Source organism: Paralichthys olivaceus, chromosome 4, assembly GCF_024713975.1.
Source record: "Paralichthys olivaceus isolate ysfri-2021 chromosome 4, ASM2471397v2, whole genome shotgun sequence".
In the NCBI taxonomy this organism is placed as follows: Eukaryota; Metazoa; Chordata; class Actinopteri; order Pleuronectiformes; family Paralichthyidae; genus Paralichthys; species Paralichthys olivaceus.
In genome coordinates this window covers 10,770,745-10,791,473 of record NC_091096.1, presented here as the reverse complement: position 1 = coordinate 10,791,473, position 20,729 = coordinate 10,770,745, and the positions used below count along the sequence as shown (strand labels likewise).

The window sequence follows — 20,729 nt, the reverse complement described above, 5'->3', positions numbered from 1 at the left end:
TCTGTGAATAAACACACACACACACACACACACAAACAGAAAAACGTGGATTACTGATTAGATTCCCTCTCTCCCGCCCTGAGGGCACGTTCAGCTGAAGAGCTGCTCGTGGAGTTTAGACGGAGAGAAAAGGAGATTAACAGAGAAGACAAAGAAAGCCTGTTTTAAGAATATAAATTGTAATTAAATTGTAAAACACACATGCAGATGCACTGCACACACACACACCCATGCACTATTATGAAGCTATACTGTTTACTTGCAGCTGCATCCTGTGTGGCAGTTAACACATGGTGTCAAAACACAAAAAAACACACACTTAGACTCTTTGCAATCCTCACACTGCCGCGTATGGTTTGAGTTGTGTTTGTGCTCTCGTGTGCGTGAGTTTGCCATATTTTTATAACTGGGGAGATAGCAGAGCTTCCGTGTGTGTGTGTTTTCACGATGATAAATGAAGTATTAACGGGAAGACCGCAAGTTCCTGGTAATAAAGGGACTTGAAACAGGTGCCAGAACGTGCAATCTACCTCTATCATAACAATAACAGCTGTATTAAGACAACAGACGCACGTGCACACTGCATGTACATACTTCTTTTAGTGTGACAGGTGCTCGTGCACAAACACTTACGCACACAGCTTTAAATGGTCCCTAAATTCAAGAAATACAAATTACGGAACTGTTTAAAACAACAAAAATAAGAAAACATTTAAGGAGGGTGATCAGCATTTAACACACACACACACACACACACACACACATAGACACACACACACACAAACAATCACATACACACTCACTACCCCTCTCTCTGGCCCTGAGTTCAATAAATGAAAATGATGCAAATGTTTTACAACAACAAAAAAATCCTGAGGAGTTTGTTCCGTGTTCAATACAAACAGACAGACACACACACATACACACACACCCTTTATAGTCAGTCATTGGGAGATTAAACTGCTGATAATTGGCCTCACAGTGTGGGTTTGTTTGATTCTAGTATTACTGCCCAGTGTGTTTTCTTCCTTGAGTGAGCTGATTAAAAAATCTCTCCCCCCTCTCTCCGCTGTCAACACGCTGCCAGATAGATACCACTGTTTGATTATTCACAAACACAAACACACATGTCATAATCCCCGCCCTCCCATTGGCTGCCGTGAGAGCACTGTTTCCAAAGCAACACTGGAATGCCGGGTGCTTGGCTCTGCCCCTTTCAGGAAGGAACCGCATGTAAACAAACCCGGCATGTGCCGCACACTGTGTGCTCCATCTGACTCTGTGGTAAACAGAGTGTGACTCTGTGGACACAGCGGCTGACCTCTGAGGTTGCATGTTATTCCATTACCTTTGCGGGCATGTTGTTTATGTGATGTTGTGTCATGGAATCATCACATCTGAGATTACATGTAGAGAAAACAGGAAAACAGGCTCTTGTATGTGTAACATTCTGCATAATTATATTCAATTTGATATTCTGCATATTTAAAAGGTGAACAAACGACAACAACAGTCTGATGTCATTGTGAGGCAGCAGGCGCAGGTGCATGATGCACAACAGCAGTGTCAGTGACCTGTTCACATCTTTCCTCCTCCTCCCCTCGTCATTTTACAGGATGTCCAGTCTTCTCTGCTGCCGTGTGTGTGTGTGTGTGTGTGTGTGTGTGTGTGTGTGTGTGTGTGTGTGTGTGTGTGTGTGTATGTGTGTGTGTGTGTGTGTGTGTGTTTATCTCTGTGCCCCAGATATCGCAATATGACCTCTCCTCTGCAGGCCACCAGCTAAAGGTAACCAAAGTTCAGGAGATTCATCTGAGTGGATCATAACAGGTCAGGCATTTTACTATGGTATGACCCCAGATGCCGGACCATTAAGTCCCCCTCAGTAAGTGAAAACATAAGGGAGGTGGAGAACAATAAGGTGATTATTAGACCATAACAACACATTCATAACTGTGATCAAAATACCCTCACACTCAAACACCTATCCCATTGAGCAACAACTCCGGAGAGCCAATCAGATTTCTGTTACCAACAGCAACAGCTCTTGTTTACGCCTGCCTCTGGCTAATCCTGCACTCTGATTGGCCAGTGCCTGAGCCTCGGAGCACAGCCCCTCCCCACACTCTCTCCCCTCCATCCCTGCAGATTAAGTAACAGTGGCAAAAACAAAAAGAGCTTGTTTTTGTTTTTCATCAGTGATGATGAACCCGCCTAAACACTTGTTTAGATGTACAAAGCTTTTCAGTTTTATGATTTCACAGGGAATTGTAGACGAGCAGGCTCAGTGGAAGAAGGGACAGGATGTGTCGTACCGCTGTTGCCATGCAGCCTCAGTGTGTTACTAGGTTAAGTATGGTATGTTGCACTGGGGAAGAAAAAAAGGCAAGTGCAAGGAAGAGGGGCAATTGCATCACTCCCTTAAAAAGTCCTTGAAAAACACCACGCTCTCCTTTTTTTCCACCCTATGCAAAATTCTAACAGCACTTCCACATCATTCCTCTGGGAGGAATTTCAAATTGAAATGCAGCACATCACACGGCTACAGCGTGGAAACTTTGAATGCTCCCTCGTGCATGAAAGACATTTCTCTTGTTTTTGCTCATGAATCCACCTCAGTGTTTTTGTAAGAAAAAGAAAAAAATCCTGCATAATGAATGTTTATTAGCTGTGTGAAGTCTCATTGTTGCACTTTGCAGCTGGCAGTAAAAGCAGAGAGTGTGAACATGGCAGCCAGCTGCTGTTTGTTTTGATCTGCGAGTGTCATTGTTGGGAGACTGATGTTGTAGTAGAGGCACCGGGAGATAAGATACATGGCCAAGAGCTTTGTCGGTCAGTCCAGCTCCAACATTATTATGCAAGACCTCAGTCGTAGGATCATGTTTTCTACTCCCAAGAAAACATGTAAGTCGCACATGTGTGCAAGAAAACTGAAAACATGTTGTGTCCAAATTAATGTTTAACTCTTACACTGGGGTTACCACACGCTTTTCTTGTCTTCTAGAGTATTCGTGTGAGTATGAGCACACTTTGAGAGCATTCACGATCCGCGATTACTCATTCACACACACCCAGGTGCACTCTTACTCCGATAAACTTGTTTGTGCATGAGAAAAAAGGGGCTGACGCGGTGATCTGCTGCATCATCGCTCCCCTTGTAACCCTGACCTGTAATCGAGTGACGGCACAAGCGCAAGCAAACAAGGCCTTCATCTGGGACCCTCCTCTTCGCTTCTCAATCTGTTTTACCTCTTCTGCTTTCCTCCACTCGTCCCCTCTCTGATGGACTCTGCTCAGGCTCTCTTCTAATAAGCATGTGCACTTAGAGGAAAGAGGCAGTCTGGCTGTCAAACTGTTTACTCTGCTCACTCTGTCTCACCCGCCCTCTTTCCTTGGAAAGGAATCATGCTGCCTTTTCAATTCCTGTAAGAAAAATCACTATGAGACTCCTTCAAGGAAGAATGCAGGGCTCGGTATTTCCCCTTTTCTTCTCTTTTTTTTATGACCACTTTGCATACACAGAATCCAGATCCTACCAAACTCGTTCTCTGTGTGTGTGTAGCACATGTGTGCATACTTTCGGATGTAACAGTCCCTACGGATATGAGTGTTGCTATTTACGCCCCTACTTGGTTTTAACCATAAATAGTCTTTCACATCAGCACAATGGAATTTGGAATGTAAACCATCCATGCAATGTGTCTGTCTCTTTCTCTTTACACTCTCTGTGTCTATCCTTGAATCAACCTCTTCATCCTGTCTGCCCTCTGCGTCTGCATGCCAGGAGAAAGCAGCGAGTCCATCAGTCAAAGCACGGTTTCCTTCACCCTATGTTTTATTTGTACATGTCCATCATGTATGTGTGGACGGCAGCTTTTCTCCTCTGTGTATCTATTATAGCCGTCCCCTCTGGTCTACTGCTCTCCATTTGAGGATTGCAGGCTATGTTAAGGGGGGGGGGGGGGGGTTCCTTGCATGTTTTCGAGTACATGTGCTATTGGACGGATAAGTTCAGCTATGTCAGTAATGTGTCGGCCCCGCCAAAGTTACAGGCTGCTCTCCATATTTGGCAAATCACTTAGCATCGGCGCACCCCAGCCAGAACAGCAGCCACGGAAAAAAACTGAAAATATGCACAGAATGCAGACACAGACAGAATGGTGGTGGTGGTGTGAGTGAGAAATAAGGCGCACATTTTCCGTTCATTAAATACCATTTCAGTCAGAGCAGATCTATTTTAAGGTATTTTGTGTTATATATGGCACCTTTTCTATTTTCATCTCCTTTTTCCTCCTCTGCTCCCTGCTTTGCAAGAGCAATCCAGGTTAGACTTAAAGACACAGGCTTTCTGAGCTGTCCTGAAATAGCCTTTGTACTTTATACTTACCACATTGCAGCTTGTAAGGACACGAGCCCAAAGCTCCAGCCTCATTCAATCAATGCACATCGCTGCTTGTGGACTTGGATCACATTCTTCTCACTTGTTTACACTCTCTTGTTTCCAAGTATTTAGCATCTTGCATGTGATGGGCTTCACTTCATGTGCATGTCCATGAGGTGGGATCAGGATAGAAGTCTGGTGCCAGGATCATACAACCTAAGTTTAGCTGTCGAGGTTTACGTAAGGTCACTGCTATCATGGCCTGGATAATATTGTCCTTATAAACTGCTGTGGCCAGAGTTTCATGATGTAAAGAGTCAATAAGGGCATCAGCATAATCGTATGTGGATGCCGTAGTAGAGACATTGCACTCAAAAATCACACATTTCAGTCAATCCATTCTGCTGCTACTGAACAAACACCCTGATGCAATCCCAGGGCAATTTTTTGAAAAACAAACATCCAAATGACTGTATCCTGCAAAAATAGTCGACAGATTATCTTCCAAATTTACCAACACTGTCTCTGCCGGGCTGATCATCTATATTTAAGACAATTGTCTCATTGGTTTTGACTGGAGGACCAAAGGTGGTATATGACACTTACAGCAGTTAAGTTTGTGTCATGACCTCATCTGCTGTGACCTGCTGCGTGTGTGTCACACTAACCCCCCCCCCCCCCCCCCCCCCCCCAAGAGTACACAGTAGATCTGTAAAATTTAGATCAGGTGTTTGAGTATAAGTGTGTGTCAGATAGAGTGTGTGTGTGTGTGTGTGTGTGTTTAGTGGGTCTGTCTCACACAGCTGTTTTACTCCATTTGATTATAGGCTTTGCAACAAGACAACAGTGATCATTACTTCTGAACTAAGAGGTTTGGATCATGAGATCTCATCCCTCTCGGCGTGGTGCGGTCATCCCAGGTGCAGGTGTATGTCTGTGCACATGTGTGTGTGTACATGTGTACGCCTCAGCATTTACAGCTACCTCAGATCAACTCAACCTCAGCCGAACTCAAAAAGCACCCTGTGTCAGGTCACAGTGACAGACTCAAACACAAACAGCAACCTCAGTATGTTTGTGTGTGTGTGTGTGTGTGTTGTTGCACTGGAATCACCCTGGCGCTCGGCAGCGATGAGAAATTCCCTGCACAGTAAATCTGAGAAGAAGTTCAGAAAGTTGCATATTGTGCTGGCTCACCACGCAGCCTCTGAGAGGTGAGCTCACCGCGACTTGAGCAACAGCAGCAGAAACAGCAGCAGCTCGGGTGCAGCTCATTTCTCGAGTGAGTGACACATACTTAGATTAGAGACACCGGACACCATCCATCCATCCATCTATCTATCTCTCTCCACAGCCTACCAGGGCCAGCTGGGCCATGAGCTCATGGTACCAATCTGACCACGCAAGAGAAAGAAAGAAAGAGAGGGAGAGAGGGAGAGAGGGAGCGGCTCAGAGCTGGGTGGGGTGAGAGGGGAGGCTGCCTGCCAGCTCATCGTGTAATCTCATCTTGCTGTGGTTACTGTAAGTGAGTGGAGAAGGGAATTGGAAGATGGGACCACAGCTTCCAATGAAAGTAAAGGCTCTGGGAAGGGCGGATCACACTTCTAAAAGTTCCTATGAAGCTTTTAGCCTTTACAGTCCAACTACAAGTCTGGGAATCTTTGGGTTTCCTGATGTGGAAACACATACTGAAACATCTCACCAGTCATAGCACCACATGATGTTGAGATATCACAGGGCAAATATCCATTAATATTAACAGTGGGTTTTTGACCTATAGAGTGAGGCAAAGTTGTATTATTATCATTAGTATTAATAATACATGTATATATATATATATATATATATATATATATATATATATATATAGTAACTTTCAAAACACAGTCACAAGAAGGCAAATAATAGAAAACAATGACAATCAATTTGAAGATCAGGGCATTAGAGCACAAGTATAAAGCTGTTACAGATGACAAAATTATAAAATTATAAATATACGTTGATAACATCGAAAACATGATCACATTAGCATTATAATTGCCATATAGCATATACATCTGCCATATTGGTTTTTGGCAGACACATCCAGTTGAAGCACCAGTGATACAAACAAACAGAAAAGCATTAGTGTGGAAGGAACACATTTTGAGATTTTGGATTTAGCGTCGTTAGTAAAGTTGGCATATGAATATGTCTCAGTAGACAAGGGATGAAAAATATTGCTCAGTCAGAAAACTGGTCTGTAAGATCCAGTTTAAGTCTTTTGATTTTAGTTGCTTTCATTTGTTTGTTTGTGACCAAGATTACACAAAAATGACTGGACTGATTTCCATGAAACTTGGTGGAAGGATGTGGCATGGGTCAAGGAAAAAACTCTAACATTTTGATTCGGATCCAGGATTTGTTTCCCTTTCTTTAACATTTTCCCCATCTCCCCAGATTAAACAGGAACTGATATCTATAAGTATGTGAAATTTGGTGCAACAAAGGGGATTGTTGGGTTTTTGCACTCGCTCTACTGAGTGCCATTCTGTTCATAAATACAACTTGAAATGTTTTTTCCCCCCAAATATTGGTAAATAAGCTCTTTCACTTGCTTGCTGAGTGTAAGATGAGAAGATTGATACCATCTCTTATATCTGTCCATTAAATATTAAGCTCAAGCCAACACCTGGAGCTCTGGCATCACTGTGGTGTTGCCAGCCAACCATTTGCAGGATCCAGGAAGTCTCTGTGCCCCAGCCAAGAAACACTTCCACACATAACCCCCTTTATAAAACCACAACTTGCTTTTACTCATTGGTGTTTGTCGGGATTAAGCAGATATGCAGCGTGCAAATTAGTAAACATTTGTGGTACTTTAGGGAGAATTTATGGTCTTGGAGAGCAGCAGGAAAGCTGTTCCTCCTTGTTCCCAGTCTTAATGCTAAACTAAGCTAAACTGAGTGGCTGCAGGTTTCAGCTGCTTATTGATCGGACAGTTATGAGTGTGTGTATTGATCCTTCCATTTAACTCTCAGCAAGAGGATGAGTAAGCATATTTCACTAACTGTAAAATGTTCTCTCTGTGAATGTAAACTGATCCCTTTTAATCACCAAAGTACATGTTTGTGTTTGTATTTGCAGATGCATCAGGGATACACTGAACCTCTGTGTTATGGCTCATGTGAAATAGAGGAAAACTCCACATGGGAAGAAAAAGACAACAGTCTGGGTTTTTGCTCAGGAGTTTAAGCTGCAGCCTGATGTTTACCGCCTTTCTGTGCCACGGTTGAGAACACTTATGTTTCTCAGTCACAGCACATGTGTCTGGTCTTGCTCCCTCCCTCCCTGTCTATCGAAGCGCTAGATCTCTGGCTCAGACCTCGTGCAGACAGTCGGCCTGTCTCGACAGTCTGGACTGTTGCTTCAGGCTTTGGCACCACAGCCAACGCAGGGAAAATATGTTTTTTACGTCCGTAGTATTTCAACAGCGGCAGAACCACTGAGTCCTTCGCAGTTGCCTGAGTGTATTTTTTTCCTCTCTGCTGGTCCACATTCACCTTTAGCTAAAAGGAAAATGGTATAAAAACAGAAAGGTGCTTTTTTTAGTCTGGCATAGAGACTGCATGAGTTGCTGCTGTAGGAAGAAAAAAAACTGACCAGTCACAAAGACCATCAATGTAACTTTCATCCAAAGTAGGTCAAGGTTGCTAAAACAGAGAATTGAATTATCGTATCTTCTTTGTTTATTCAGAAAACACATTATAATAGTTAGTATTTATATTATTGAGAAAAGTGGTCTTTGTTAAGGACATTGATTTTTTTTTTTACCTGAACAGGTCAATGGTCTGTTTTCTAACATTTATACAGCTCTTTTCTCCTCTTGAAGATCACTTCAAGTGTTAACTGTCCAGTTTTGACATTCACCCATTTATACACACATTCATACAGTGCATATGTAGCACTTTCTTTCTTGCACGCTGTCAACACATCTTTCAGGGGCATTTTGGGGTTCAGTATTTTGCCCAAGGATGCCCAATGGAGGAACTGGGGATTGACCCACTGACCTTCTGGTTCATGGACGAGCTTCTCTATCCCCTGACATGCAGCTACCTGGACACAATAATCCATTCTGTTGCTGCTCTTTGTTTTTCATTGCAGAACTCCTTTAAATCCCCTGTTGTATGCATTATGAACATCTTAGTTGGGTACTACTCTAACTTTACCTGTGAGCTGGCATATCACAAGATATTGCTCCGAAATGTTGGATTGCCTACTAGTGAAGATACTATTTCCCATGGAAAGCCCCTGTTGCAACTCCCCAACTAGTTTTTTGTAATCCTGAGTGAAGCTTCCTCAGTTCTAAGAACACTGAGCAAAGACTCCCTCCTTTTCTTGTGAATGTGTGGTTGTGAGCATGCATGTGTGTATACAGGTGCCTGTTCATGCTGTGAGTGTATCCACACATGCAGGGGGATGACCAGTCGGTTGGCTGGAGACCGAGGCGCTGCCAAGAAAATCGAGACGGCTTCCTCTGAAGTCTGCATTTCCTTTGAAGTGGGTAGGTTTTACTGTCAGCTTCAGCTCAAAGCCGACCACACACTTCCCCTTACCTGCCGCTGACCTTCATTTCGCTGCAGCTCAGCTTCAATTCCAGCCCACTTTCTACGGCGTGATTGCACGTGCCTGTGTGCACACATGTCTGCAGGAATTCAAAAAGCATAACTTCTCCTGTGACGCCTGATGATTTGCATGCATTTTTAAGCCTTTGCAGGGTTTATAACATGGAACCTTTCCCAACTCTGATATGTAACGTCCAACCTCAAGTGTTGCACAGTTGAGCTAAACTAGGTTATTAATACAGTACAGCCTCCCCTTTCAACTTGAATGCAGAAACCTATAACTAAACACTAACACACACACATCTCTTGTCCCAGCTGCCAGTGCAGAGAAAACAATAGAAAGCTCTTTCCTGCAGGTCGCCCCCCCCTGTCTCGGCCTCAATTCTATCTGCGGTGATTGTGCAAGTTGGCGCACAAGGCAGCTGGTCTCTGAGTGGTGAAAGGTCAGTGCCTGGAAACAGCACATGTCACAAGTATCATTATCTTATAACTCTTCTTACTCTCCCTTTTTATCTATTTAGTCTCTTTTTAAACGGTACCCAATCATTTCATCTTTACTTTCCGTCTGCCACCCACTCTTCACTCTTTCCTAGCCCATATCGTGCAACACTTCCTGAAACATCTACGTCTTTGTGAGCTGCTGCAACTTCCCACGCCCGGCTGCATCTTAGCTAACTTTAGACCTGCTGACTCGCTCTGCTGCGAGGCTTACAACAAAAGAAGAAATAACACTTCTGACAAGAGAGGATGATATTGATTCCATGTGTTTATTCACAAAACATGAAAAGTGAAGTACAATTCAATTTAATATTGCATCGGTTTCATCTGCATATTTAAAGAAAAAACTATAGTCCCTTAATAAAAAGTGTCACAGGTACAGACACTGCTGAAATCAGGATTTGCAAACAGAGTCTCTGCTTATTCCAAGAACATCCTGATAGCTGTGCGAGTCCTTTTTGACATTTTTAGATACCATCTTGAGGACCAGCATCTTCCTTGTTCCTCTCTGATGCGATTCACTGCAGTTTCCAAACTTTCATAAGTCCATTTCTTACAGTCTCCTTCTCTGTGACTTTCTCTGCTCACTTCCCCATCACCTATGATTCAGGGCAGCACCTGAGTCACGGCTCATCATCTTTTCCTGCTCAGTGCAGTACAATCCATTTTCTTCTCAGTGTCCATCAAGCTATCGGTCCACTCCACGTACACCTGGTCCACGGTTGACCCCCGAACTCGCACCCCCTTCCACGGGGTATAATCCAGAATCATCGTGCTGACCCAGACTGATCTGGAAGGGTGCACTCTGGCAGGGGTGCTGGTTGTGGGAGGGTCTGCAACCACAGCCTCTTCATCCCCAGAAAAAGTGAGGCAGAAAGGCTTTTGTCGCCCATCTGCTGAGGCTCAGCTCCTTGACTTTCTTATCTGCATCATCATGTGAAGCATTTGTCAGTGGGATGTCCATTCAGCGCTCTGGGAGGGTGATGGTGGGCACCCAGTCATAGGCACTTCGGCTCTCCTCACAGAAATGGCTCAGCTTGTCCAGAGCGGGGTCTTTCCATGGGTTTGCACTGGGGCTCTGAAATGAAAAACAAAGAAAGGGGATGAGCTATTTAGAGGTCAGACAACTTGCACCAGACATTCAGATATGCAGACATGAAGTAGCCTGGGAGCATGTGCACAAAAACTCAGACAGAGGAGTGATGCGTGTATGAATCACTGGCTGCCAGGTCCCTGACTGACTGTGTGTGTGGGTGCTGCTACTGCCGGGAACATACCGTGACAAGAATGCAGTGCGCGTCCTTGGGCTCGCCGGTGCCGTCTGTGCCCACGAGGTCAGCCAGGCGCTCGATGTCGTTGACGCGCACCACGTTGATGTCGTTGTCGAAGCAGAAAGCCTGGATGAGGGTGAAGTGGATCTGGAGAGCGATGTCACACTCGTATTCCTCATCCGTGGCGAGGACGCAGAAAGCCACGCTGTCTGGATCACTGAGGGGAACAAGAGGAGCAACGTGGTCACTAAAAAGATCTCCCCTTCATCCTCATGGTGTTGATATGAAAAGTGGGAACTTGAGTCAAACGTGTCAATTGGACTTACACATTCATGACTTTGGCAGATTCGTAGACTCCCACTGTCAGGTAGTCCTGCTTCTTGGCGGAGAGGAGCAGCTCCTCCAGCGCTGCGCCTGCACTTTGCACCCTTCACAGAGAAAAACACGCACCATCAGGACACAGTGCATTTGTACATTCACACATTTACAGCGTCAGTCGGACATGTTCAATTAGAAAATCCGTGCGTAAAACACTCTGCGTGCGTAAAACACTCACCTATCTGCGTTTTCCATTGCGTTCTCTTGTCCGCGGATCTCTTCCAGAGTCATAGTTAGAATAATCCAAGCGCGATAAGGGATCGGAGAATAGAATAAGAGCTGTGTGGTAGCGAGTGTGTCTCGTGTTATTCTGAGCTCGGATCAGCCTGTGGGTGTTTTTATAGCAGCTCCGCGTTGTTTCTCGGCAAGGGGCGGGCTCTTCCGGCTCCCGTCTGATGCCATTGGCTCGCAGCGGCCGGTGGGTTTAGAGGAAAAGCAAAAGTCCCCGCGGGGCAGATCCACCGGGGGCTTGTTGACAACCCCACGTGGGGCGAGATTACAAGAAAAAGAAACCCCCCAATCCTCCTATCGCCACCCACCCACCTACCCATCCACCTCCACAGTCGTTCCTGCCCTGTCAACATCCAAGATCACCACTCATGTACAAAAACTAAAAGTCCTCATACACTGTGTATTTGTACAGTCATTGTAAATAGCGTCACTATTACAGCCTGAACTCACTGATGCTGAAATCATCCTTTAACGTGAAAAAAGCTTCTAGTCAGAATGAGGTAGACAAGAGAATAAAAATGCAATAGGATAATAATGCAAAATTCAATTAATGAAAATACAGAAAACATGTACAACATACACTGGTTACTATGGAAATGTTGTTTGTAGAGAAATGTACTTGAGTAAAGTGCAGTGGCACAGGATGAGTGTGTATAGAGATATAGAAACACACATATCCATATGTAGACTGTATATATGCATATACAGTACAGGCAGGTATGGTAAACATAAAAAGGTATATGAATGTGTGACATTCCAAATAACCGACATACGTGTGGAATAATATATTATGATATGATAGGTTTGATGTATGTTATACAGAAGATGGGCAAGTAGTGGTAGTACATATACATAATGTGATGTAAAATCATTATGTACATAAAAATGATCATCATTTCACTTCCTGTTTCATTATTTCATGGTATTGATTGTATCATGATTCCAGGTGGAGTTTGTGGCTTGAGGTTTTTCCACCTTGTTTACCTCCTCACCAGAGAACTGGCTGCCAGGAAGCCTGCCCTCTGTCTGTAGGTTATATAACTGTTATAAAACCAGGGGGATAACAGAACAATACATTTCACACCAGCTATACAGGGATAATACAACTGAACATGCAGATGAGTACAGGACAAAGATTGTGGATCTGTAAACATATCCAGCAGAGGGAAAATGAATCCATGGTAAACTCTGGAACCATCGTTGAAGGCCTGGACTTCCCCCGAGCAGCTTTGGGGAATCACTGCTGGGATATTTATAGCTCATCTAAACTTTCCCTGAAGTCTCAGCTCCCTGTTAAACGCCTTGCTGGTGGCTCACCTGCACGTCTGAGCTCTGACAGACTGTTTCCCAAAGTAGTGTCCTGGGAGGGTTACAGAACTACTGGCCAGCACAACCTGACCCGAACTGGGCCACTAGGGATTTGGTGAGGGCGAAGTGTGTCGAAGGTGTGTGTGTGTGTGTGTGCGTGTATGAACAAAACAGCTTGTGGCCAGCACACGCTACTTAATCCATTGAAAAGGGAGCTTTAATTGCCAGTTTGTCTTGAGGCGCGTCGTTTCTCCTCGAGCAAGAGGAAAGAAAACAAAAGCCACTTTGTGTCACAACAATACTCAATGTCCTCCACCTGCCCCCAGCCCTCTTCATCATTCATGAAGTGTGTGTCTATGTGTGTGTCTCCCTCTGTGTGTGTATGTGTGTGTTCATTACCCCACTTCCATTCACTGTCCTACAGCAGATACCCGACAGATGTGCATGCCCCCCCCCTCCCCGTGCCTCTGCCAGTGGTCGTATCATGAGATTTGATCTTATCTGATGAACTGTAGAAGTTTATATTCATCATTATCAGACAGATGCCAAAGACTGTGTCCCACGCCAGTGTTGTCCTAACTTGAAAATGGTGCCTATACTGTAGAATAATACTAACAATGTAGGGAATCCATGATTAATTGCGATCTGAAAAACTGATTATAAAATCTTATATTGAGTTGTGGGACAGTTGCACTACAAACACAGATCTACAAAGTGGGCTATTTTCTTACTGGAATAAAGTTTCTGCTAAATGTTGTTTTGTTTGCAGCCTCCTGCTCATGAGTCAAATAATGAACCACGGTGACATTTGCTTGAGTGCAAGGCAAAGTGCCCACGTGTTGACGACCTGACCTTTAACCCCACCTTGCACGAGGCTGTTAGATGCTGATCACCGAGGGACGAGCTGCCCCTGCTCACAGAGAAGCCCTCAGTATCAGAAACCTGGACTAGCAGCGCCACCTGCTGGTGATTTGAGGAGCGACCTTTCCCCCACTGGTGAGCGAGTCAGAACATGTCTGAAAAGCTCGTGACTCATGATTCCACCCTCACACATGAGTCACCACCCAAGTCCCCGCATGCTGTTATTTCCCCACGGCTGAGGTTACTTCTGCGGTCAGACAAGAACTGTTTGTGAGTAATGGGAGAACAAAGTGAATTTGTGAGTGAAAAAACAGAAAAATATTTTGATTAATTTTAAAGAACTAAGAATAGATTCATTTGAATAAGCCTGTAATACATAGACAATACACTGAATACCTCATTATTAGCTCCACTGGTAGATTATCTTGACATCTAATGGGATGTTTATTGTCATATTAAAGAAACTAAATTGCATGAATCCCTTTGAGTCTGGAAGTTTTTGGACTTAGTTAACAATGCAGTCATCAGATTAGCTAAAAGAATGAGGGGAAAATTACAGGTTGGTTAATAACTAACAGATGGTGAAATTCAAACTAGTTTCTCTGCATTGACTAGAACTGTGGTTTTCTGGTTTTATTGCAAACACTTATTTACCTGTGGAAATGGCACTGTACCCATCATCAGCAGCTGTATTTGCAAAGGACATATTGACCAATCACAGTTTGTGTCATAGGGCTCAACGTCCCACAAGGTGCAACATCCTCTGTCCTTAGGGTGAGGAAAAACATGCAGAAACTTCAGGGACTGGCATGTGAAGGATCCCACTCCATGGACAGTACTGCAGGACTACTGAAGATGTGTTTCTACATTAAGACAGATTATTTTTGAAGATGTTTTACACGGATGTAACCATCCATTTGACCTTTTGAAATTTATAATTTCAGAGCAGGCTTGAATGAATTCCAAACCACAAGCTGAGTATCTGTTAACACCGATCAAGAAAAGCACAGAGTCATTCTGATATATAAAAGGTTTATTATTATTATTGATGTCCAGACATGTTTATGAGTTCAAATGTACAGAAGAGCTACAGTCAAAGCATATTTACATTCCATTCTTTAACTGTCAAATGTCAGTGCATTTGTTCAACATGAGCAACATTTATAATTCTCAATCTTGACTAAAAAGAAGTACTTTCAATACCACTTAGATTCCATTTATCACTGACAGTAACCGGAGATATAAATACACAGAAAGACAAAAATGCCTCACTGACAAAACAGGTCATTACATTTTTAAGTATATTTTTACTGCAACACAGTACTGAGCAAATATATATCAAACCCCCTTAGTCTGTACGTATTTCAGATTCATAAAAAGTAAGAGCTGTACGATGATGTGAAACAGGAGATTGTAGGGGTGGACTGGGGTTAAAAGGTCGAATGGTTCAGTGTCTTGTTCTAAACTTTGAAGACAACATTTTCTTGCATTACTGTACATGAATATAAAAAAAAGCATTTCAAATTTCTAAAGGTGCATGATACCCTTGTTACAAGGGAAACACTAAAACTTCACAAGTCTTCTAAATGGCCAAATGTCCTGCAATGGCTTTAAGCACTATGGTGCTGTATTGATCAAGCTTCATGAGAATCAAGCGATCTGCCTGACACTAAGCAATGGATGTTGATAATTACAATGGCAGGGTCATTATCGAGCGGCGTACGTTAAGATCTGGTGGAAGAGATCAGACAGACGCACAGGGTCGCACCCTTCAATTTGGTGTTGAATAATGAAAAAAATCAAGTAACGGTCCTCTTGAATAAGTTTCTGCCGCTTCATTATAATTTTTTCATATTTTTTTTTTTCAAGTTCACATATTGTGGTTGTCACCACTGGTTTGTAGACTAACGTGAGGCCTCTGCGTTTAGCAAGAGGCCTCCAGCAACATAAGTCTGCTGCAATCTTATTCCTCAGTAGTTTACACTGCTGGAACATGGGAATCTCTCCAGTTCTTTTTAATCATTGGTAGAAAATCAGAACAAAGTGCAATAAAAGTAACAGTAGCACAGACAAGGCTGTTAGAGGGGAAGAGTAGGGACGGACAGACTGATCCAATGTCTTTATGATAAATGTTTTGTTCCCTTCCCCCTTTTTCTAAGTATAAGATTCCCTCTTCTACCCAAAACATTAGGAGTATGGCTCCCTCTGTTGGTTATAATGATAAATATCTCCCAACTACATCTCATCGGAGCGGTGCTGTGGTAATATGACAGATGGCGGGTTCCGCTCTATCCAGTTATCCTTTGCCACAGTGGATGGCACAACAGCATCAATGGCTCCTTCCTGTAAAGACCCTAATCCTCCAGCCGGGCCCGGCTTCATCTCCGCGGCCTGAGCAGGGGCGGGGAAGTCTGCAGAGGAGTTGCTGTTGACGCCTGTTTCCGAGTCGGGTTGCTCCACCCTTTGGTAGTCAGGGGTGTGGTTCTTCTGACTCATGCTGAAGATGGCTTTGCTCTTGTCCACCTCAACCTGGGGAGCGAAGGGAAACTCTTCCTCTTCATGCTCCATGTAGGAGATGGCATCTGTGCTTTCTTGTGGCACGGAGCGCAAGGTCCGGGAGATGACTGCAATAACGGATGAGAAATGATAGAGCCAAAAATTACATTCATGAAATCTGGGTTACACATGAGATAAAACCACACCACATCTACATACCACCATTGATAAAGATCAATCTGCCGTATACACAGGTTCTTGGTATTGAAAAGTCACGGCAAGAGAGGTGGAATTACAACAAACAGTTCTTTATTCTGATGTATCTTACTGGATGAGGGTGTGTACATCTCCTTTTTTTCTGTGTTTCCACCAAACGGATTGACTGACGGAAAGATGATGAGACAGAAAGAGAGCAGGAACACCTGGAAGGCAAACCATACAAGGAAGTGAGTAGGAAATACTGCAGCATTACACAGAATTACACATTTACTCTGAGAACAATAAAAACCAAGTGACAAGAAAGACATTAATACTGTCCACAAATTTACCATGACACAAGTGCTGGTAGTGCTGGCCTTCATAGTGGACATCTTCACGATGGACTGCAGTTTCCTCAGTTGCTCTATCAAAGAGCTGTAAGAACCAAGACACATCTACTATCACAGCTGTCAACAGAAACACTCGATTTTTATTATTACAGATTAATACAGAAGAATTAATTCAGTCGGTTCTTACATGTTCTGTTTGTGGAGCATTTGGACTTTCTTCTGTAATTCCAAGTTGTGTGCCGTACAGATGGCAACCCTGCAGGACACACATATTCAGCAATCAGGATTTCTGTCCTTTATTTTATCCTTTTATATTTTACCTATGCTGTCATCAACTAGTCAGAAGGAACAAGGCAGGCTTCTAATTTAAATTCTTCCATTTAAATATTACTGAAAACCTCATCTCACCTGTTTTCCAGTCCATCGACATACACCTTCTTCTTCTTGCGGCTTTCCTGAGCAGACTGCTTGTTGCGGATCTTCCTCCTGACCCTCTTTAAGGTCCTCTCCTCTGCCTGTTACACAGAGATGAGGAGGCTCTCAGCACGATGTTGACATGACAGATGACAACGTGTGTATATAAACCTTTAGAAGCTAAGCCACAGAAAGATATGGTCAAACTATACAAGGGAACAATAATGTTTGTTTATCAACAGAAAGGGTCATTGATAGATTTACATTTACAGCAAAAAAAGATGTGAAGTGCATCAATTACCTTTGTGAGAGGCATGTGTGAGGGGAGGGTGGCTCCCTCTTTTGCCAAAAGCCGCTTCTCCTCCTCAGTGAGAACAATGTCTTTGAACTGAAACTGAAGGGAGAAAACCACAGTTTGCAAAAAAAGAGCAAAAGTAATTCATAGGCATCAAAAATCAGGAAAATACTACATGAAAGTACAAAACACTCATATGTATAAACAAACAGGCACACAGAGGCAAGGCTGTGCAACTTTTTCTAAGCAATGGCGCCCTCTGCTGCCACACATTGTGAATAGTTCTGTGTAAAGTAAAGTGGTTCTCATGTAGGAAGGAACAACACAACAAATACACCAAACTCTGTTCAGAATTCTTGATATTTTAAGTTAGATATTTCAGAGATAAATGCTGGATTTTAAAAAGTTCTACATCTTTTAAACTGATCTACAGTTCAATATTACTCTTGAACTGGATGAACCTGATCCTGGCAATTTAAGATAGTAAATTAAACACCTCTTCAGAGATTGTACTAGGTCTTCAAAGTTACGGGTGGTTGGGGAATCCAAGTGATACTATTCTTCTTTAAAATGACTTTGAAGCTACTGTAAAAATGTAAAAAGAAAGTTGCATAATGTTACTTTCTTTAGGTCTTTGGTCAAATATTATATTTAATCCTGCTTAAATAGTGAGAGAAACTGACCTCGTCTGTGTTGAGGAGCATGGAATCCTCTGTTGAGTCCTCAATGGACAAAGTGCAGGGCAGCTCGCTGGTGATGTCCTCCTCCATTTCCTCAGTCACCAGGTCGTCTGCCAGAAGGAAGAACATTTAAAATGAATTTTCATCTTTTTGTGTCCATTTATAAAGGCAACCCCTCAAAATCTCAAAATCCTAAATCCAGGTTTTCTGACGGGATTTATATTAATGAGATAAAAAAATATTACAGTATGCCCACATACTAGTTTTTCAATCGTTTTTGGACGACATACCCAGATCAATGAAGACATCTGTATCTGGCCTCTCTGCCCTCACACTCTGCAGGACATCCATGTCCTTCCCTTCGCTCTGCAGCAGAGAGTAGCAGTGATCTGTCTGGACTGTTAGGGCCTCCAGGCTCTCCGTGCGCTGCTCCCCAGGGACCAGGGCAGGGTCCGAGGGCACTGGACTGGGCTGTGAGTAACTTGGACTGGGCACAACATCACTATCGCTGCCATGAGGACTCGGGCATCCCAGAAGATTGGTGTTTCCAACTCCAGTGCTGCTGTCATCAGAAATGCCGCTGTCGCTGCCCAGGGGAGAATGAGAGGGACAGATGGTCCCCATGTTGGCTTCTTCCTCTAACAAGCTGGACAGGAAATCTTCAGTGTCCATACCAGTCAGCATCTGAGGGACAAAAACAGTATTTAAATCTGAAACACACAACACGTGAGCTCAATGATCAACTTTCAATATTACAGTAACATCCAGTTAACGTTTCTGACAACGTTTTCTTACATCTTGTTCAAACAGCCAGGATTCGATGAGCCCGTTCCCATCAGGAAAGAAGGGCTCAGTAGATCCGTCCTCTCCATCTTGGAACAGCAGACCCAGCAGGTCTGTTCCATCCATGTCTGGAAGATCCTCAGTGACTGACATCTGCAGTACACAGACCAGCATTTCCATTAAGTTCAACATTAGAGATCATCTATTCAATATTTTATTCTAATTCATGTTATATATATTTTGTTTTATGTTGTTTTTTTATTGTTTTTTTTTATTCTTTGACTGGAAAAGAATCGTAAGTTACAGCCCAACTGTTAAAGGATGCAAAATCAACAAGGCCATACTGACTGAAATGAAAGTAAAAATGAATTACTCCATGACTATCATGTGACATGTGAGTTCCTATTATGAACCTGAGCTGTGCCTAAATATTGTTTAAAAATCAAAGCAATATATACCTGAAATGATATAAAACCTATTTTAGATAAAGTCAAGTCAAAAAATGATGAAACATTATTGATCCAACAATGGGGAAATTCTCTTGTTACATCAGCAGATGAGTCAGTATGACGTAAACAAGAGAGTGAAAATAAGAAGGGCAGTAGAATAAAAAAAGACTATATACATTATTATCTCTAACAACAGGAATATTGTATGTATAGAAATGCAGTAAGTGCTGTGTGGCACAGGATGATTGCACTATAGTATAAAGAGATGTTGAAGTATATTTATCGATACCTGTGCAGATTAAACTGTTTATACAAACATAGGCAGATACGGTCTACAAAAAGAACAGTACAAAATCTGATAAATGGATATAAATTCACCATAGTAAACTAACAACATAGTATATTGTAAGTACAACTTTTAAAAGATGTCTTTAAATAGTATAGAATATAATGTAAATATAGAAAGGTATTTATAAAGCTATAGCCTGCAGGTACATGTGGACCAGAGGTGGGTGGTGTTTGGACTATGAGGCGTTCAAAGACTTTGCCTCCATGATATCTTAAGTGTGGCAGAGGACACTTCCCTGTCAGAGGTTTAATAACACGTCGACCAAAGTGCCATGTAAACACCTTCACGTTGCATCATCGCCACGCGGCCATCATGACATCATCTCATAGTGGACCCCGCCCCCACGTCTTTGTCACGAATGCAACATTAAAAGTCAAAACAAATAACGCGGCGGATCTTTGGTTGACAGCAGGAAACGACCTGTTTTCACGTTGCATCGTAGAAACAGAAAAACGTGCAAACGCACGGAAGCAGCTCGGTGTCTTTGCGTCTCTATTGTCCCGCAGGAAGACATTTGTCCTGCAGCATGGCCACTTTGACACACACATGAAATGACCTGGTAGTAGCAGCCACTCCTCCAGAGGATATAAATCATCATCTTACGTAACAAATGTAAAAATAAAAACAAAGACATCATTTAGTTCACAGACATGAGGAGGCGTGTTAGGCCACAGCGTCTTCACACCCTGTGAGGGTCTGTGTTTAGAGAGGCCGTCACATTACAACACATTAGAAACAGCATTAAACACAGTCTATGTTGAGTGAAAGAACTCTCTTACCGTTCACTGACAGGAGACTGAATACCATCGACTGACTTGAGTCCGTGTGTCTGAGCTTTCCTCTGCTCAGCTGCTGTCACTGCGCTTCCTGCAAAACCACCTTCCAACGAGGCAAAAAATGCGTCATCGCGTACAGCCGGATATCAGTACGTGCTGAACTTCTCAAGAGGCTTCTGGGAAATGTAGTGCAGAGCTTTCTGCCCTGGCATGGATATACAGTATTTATAGGAGTTATATTATATCATCTTATAATAATAATAATAATTTTGTTATTATCTATGTCCAAGGTCTGCTGGAATCTATATCTATATGTCCTTGCTTTGGTATGTGAAATTTGTTTATTAAAAATGTCAACATGGTGGGGAGAATGTAGGGGTCCTCCCCCCTCTTCAATTTGATCAGTTCTT

At 43.0% G+C, this 20,729-nt stretch overlaps 2 protein-coding genes across 3 annotated transcripts; both read right to left on the bottom strand.

The window, feature by feature from the left end:
- Positions 1–9,730: 9,730 nt before the first annotated feature.
- gadd45ga (growth arrest and DNA-damage-inducible, gamma a) lies at positions 9,731–11,514 on the bottom strand. Its single transcript, XM_020102687.2, has 4 exons — positions 11,308–11,514; positions 11,078–11,179; positions 10,758–10,968; positions 9,731–10,558 (listed from the first exon to the last, which is right to left on the bottom strand). Exons 1-4 carry the CDS (start codon positions 11,358–11,360, stop codon positions 10,445–10,447), a joined length of 480 nt encoding a protein of 159 aa, XP_019958246.1. The 5' UTR covers positions 11,361–11,514; the 3' UTR covers positions 9,731–10,444.
- A 3,033-nt stretch (positions 11,515–14,547) lies between these two features.
- On the bottom strand, positions 14,548–20,461 carry creb3l3l (cAMP responsive element binding protein 3-like 3 like). 2 transcript variants are annotated; one of them, XM_020102751.2, is made up of 10 exons: positions 20,323–20,461; positions 18,758–18,898; positions 18,253–18,646; positions 17,966–18,072; positions 17,289–17,381; positions 16,982–17,088; positions 16,761–16,829; positions 16,574–16,658; positions 16,354–16,447; positions 14,548–16,153 (listed from the first exon to the last, which is right to left on the bottom strand). In XM_020102751.2, exons 2-10 carry the CDS (start codon positions 18,896–18,898, stop codon positions 15,765–15,767), a joined length of 1,479 nt encoding a protein of 492 aa, XP_019958310.2. In that variant the 5' UTR covers positions 20,323–20,461; the 3' UTR covers positions 14,548–15,764. The 2 variants fall into 2 exon arrangements, with proteins under 2 accessions (XP_019958310.2, XP_069379766.1); XM_069523665.1 differs by having other exon boundaries at positions 18,758–18,902; positions 20,324–20,445.
- Positions 20,462–20,729: the final 268 nt, after the last annotated feature.

Bases quoted from the DNA above. Each gene is read 5' to 3' on its own strand.
- creb3l3l (XM_020102751.2), bottom strand. From the start codon at position 18,898: ATGTCAGTCACTGAGGATCTTCCAGACATGGATGGAACAGACCTGCTG. The intron at 18,647-18,757 runs GTAAGAAAACGT...TTTGTCCCTCAG, and splicing joins CCTGGCTGTTTGAACAAGAT to ATGCTGACTGGTATGGACAC. The intron at 16,154-16,353 runs GTAAGATACATC...CCGTTATTGCAG, and splicing joins GATGTACACACCCTCATCCA to TCATCTCCCGGACCTTGCGC.
- gadd45ga (XM_020102687.2), bottom strand. From the start codon at position 11,360: ATGACTCTGGAAGAGATCCGCGGACAAGAGAACGCAATGGAAAACGCA. The intron at 11,180-11,307 runs GTGAGTGTTTTA...TTCTCTGTGAAG, and splicing joins GCAATGGAAAACGCAGATAG to GGTGCAAAGTGCAGGCGCAG. The intron at 10,969-11,077 runs GTAAGTCCAATT...TGTTCCCCTCAG, and splicing joins TCTGCCAAAGTCATGAATGT to TGATCCAGACAGCGTGGCTT.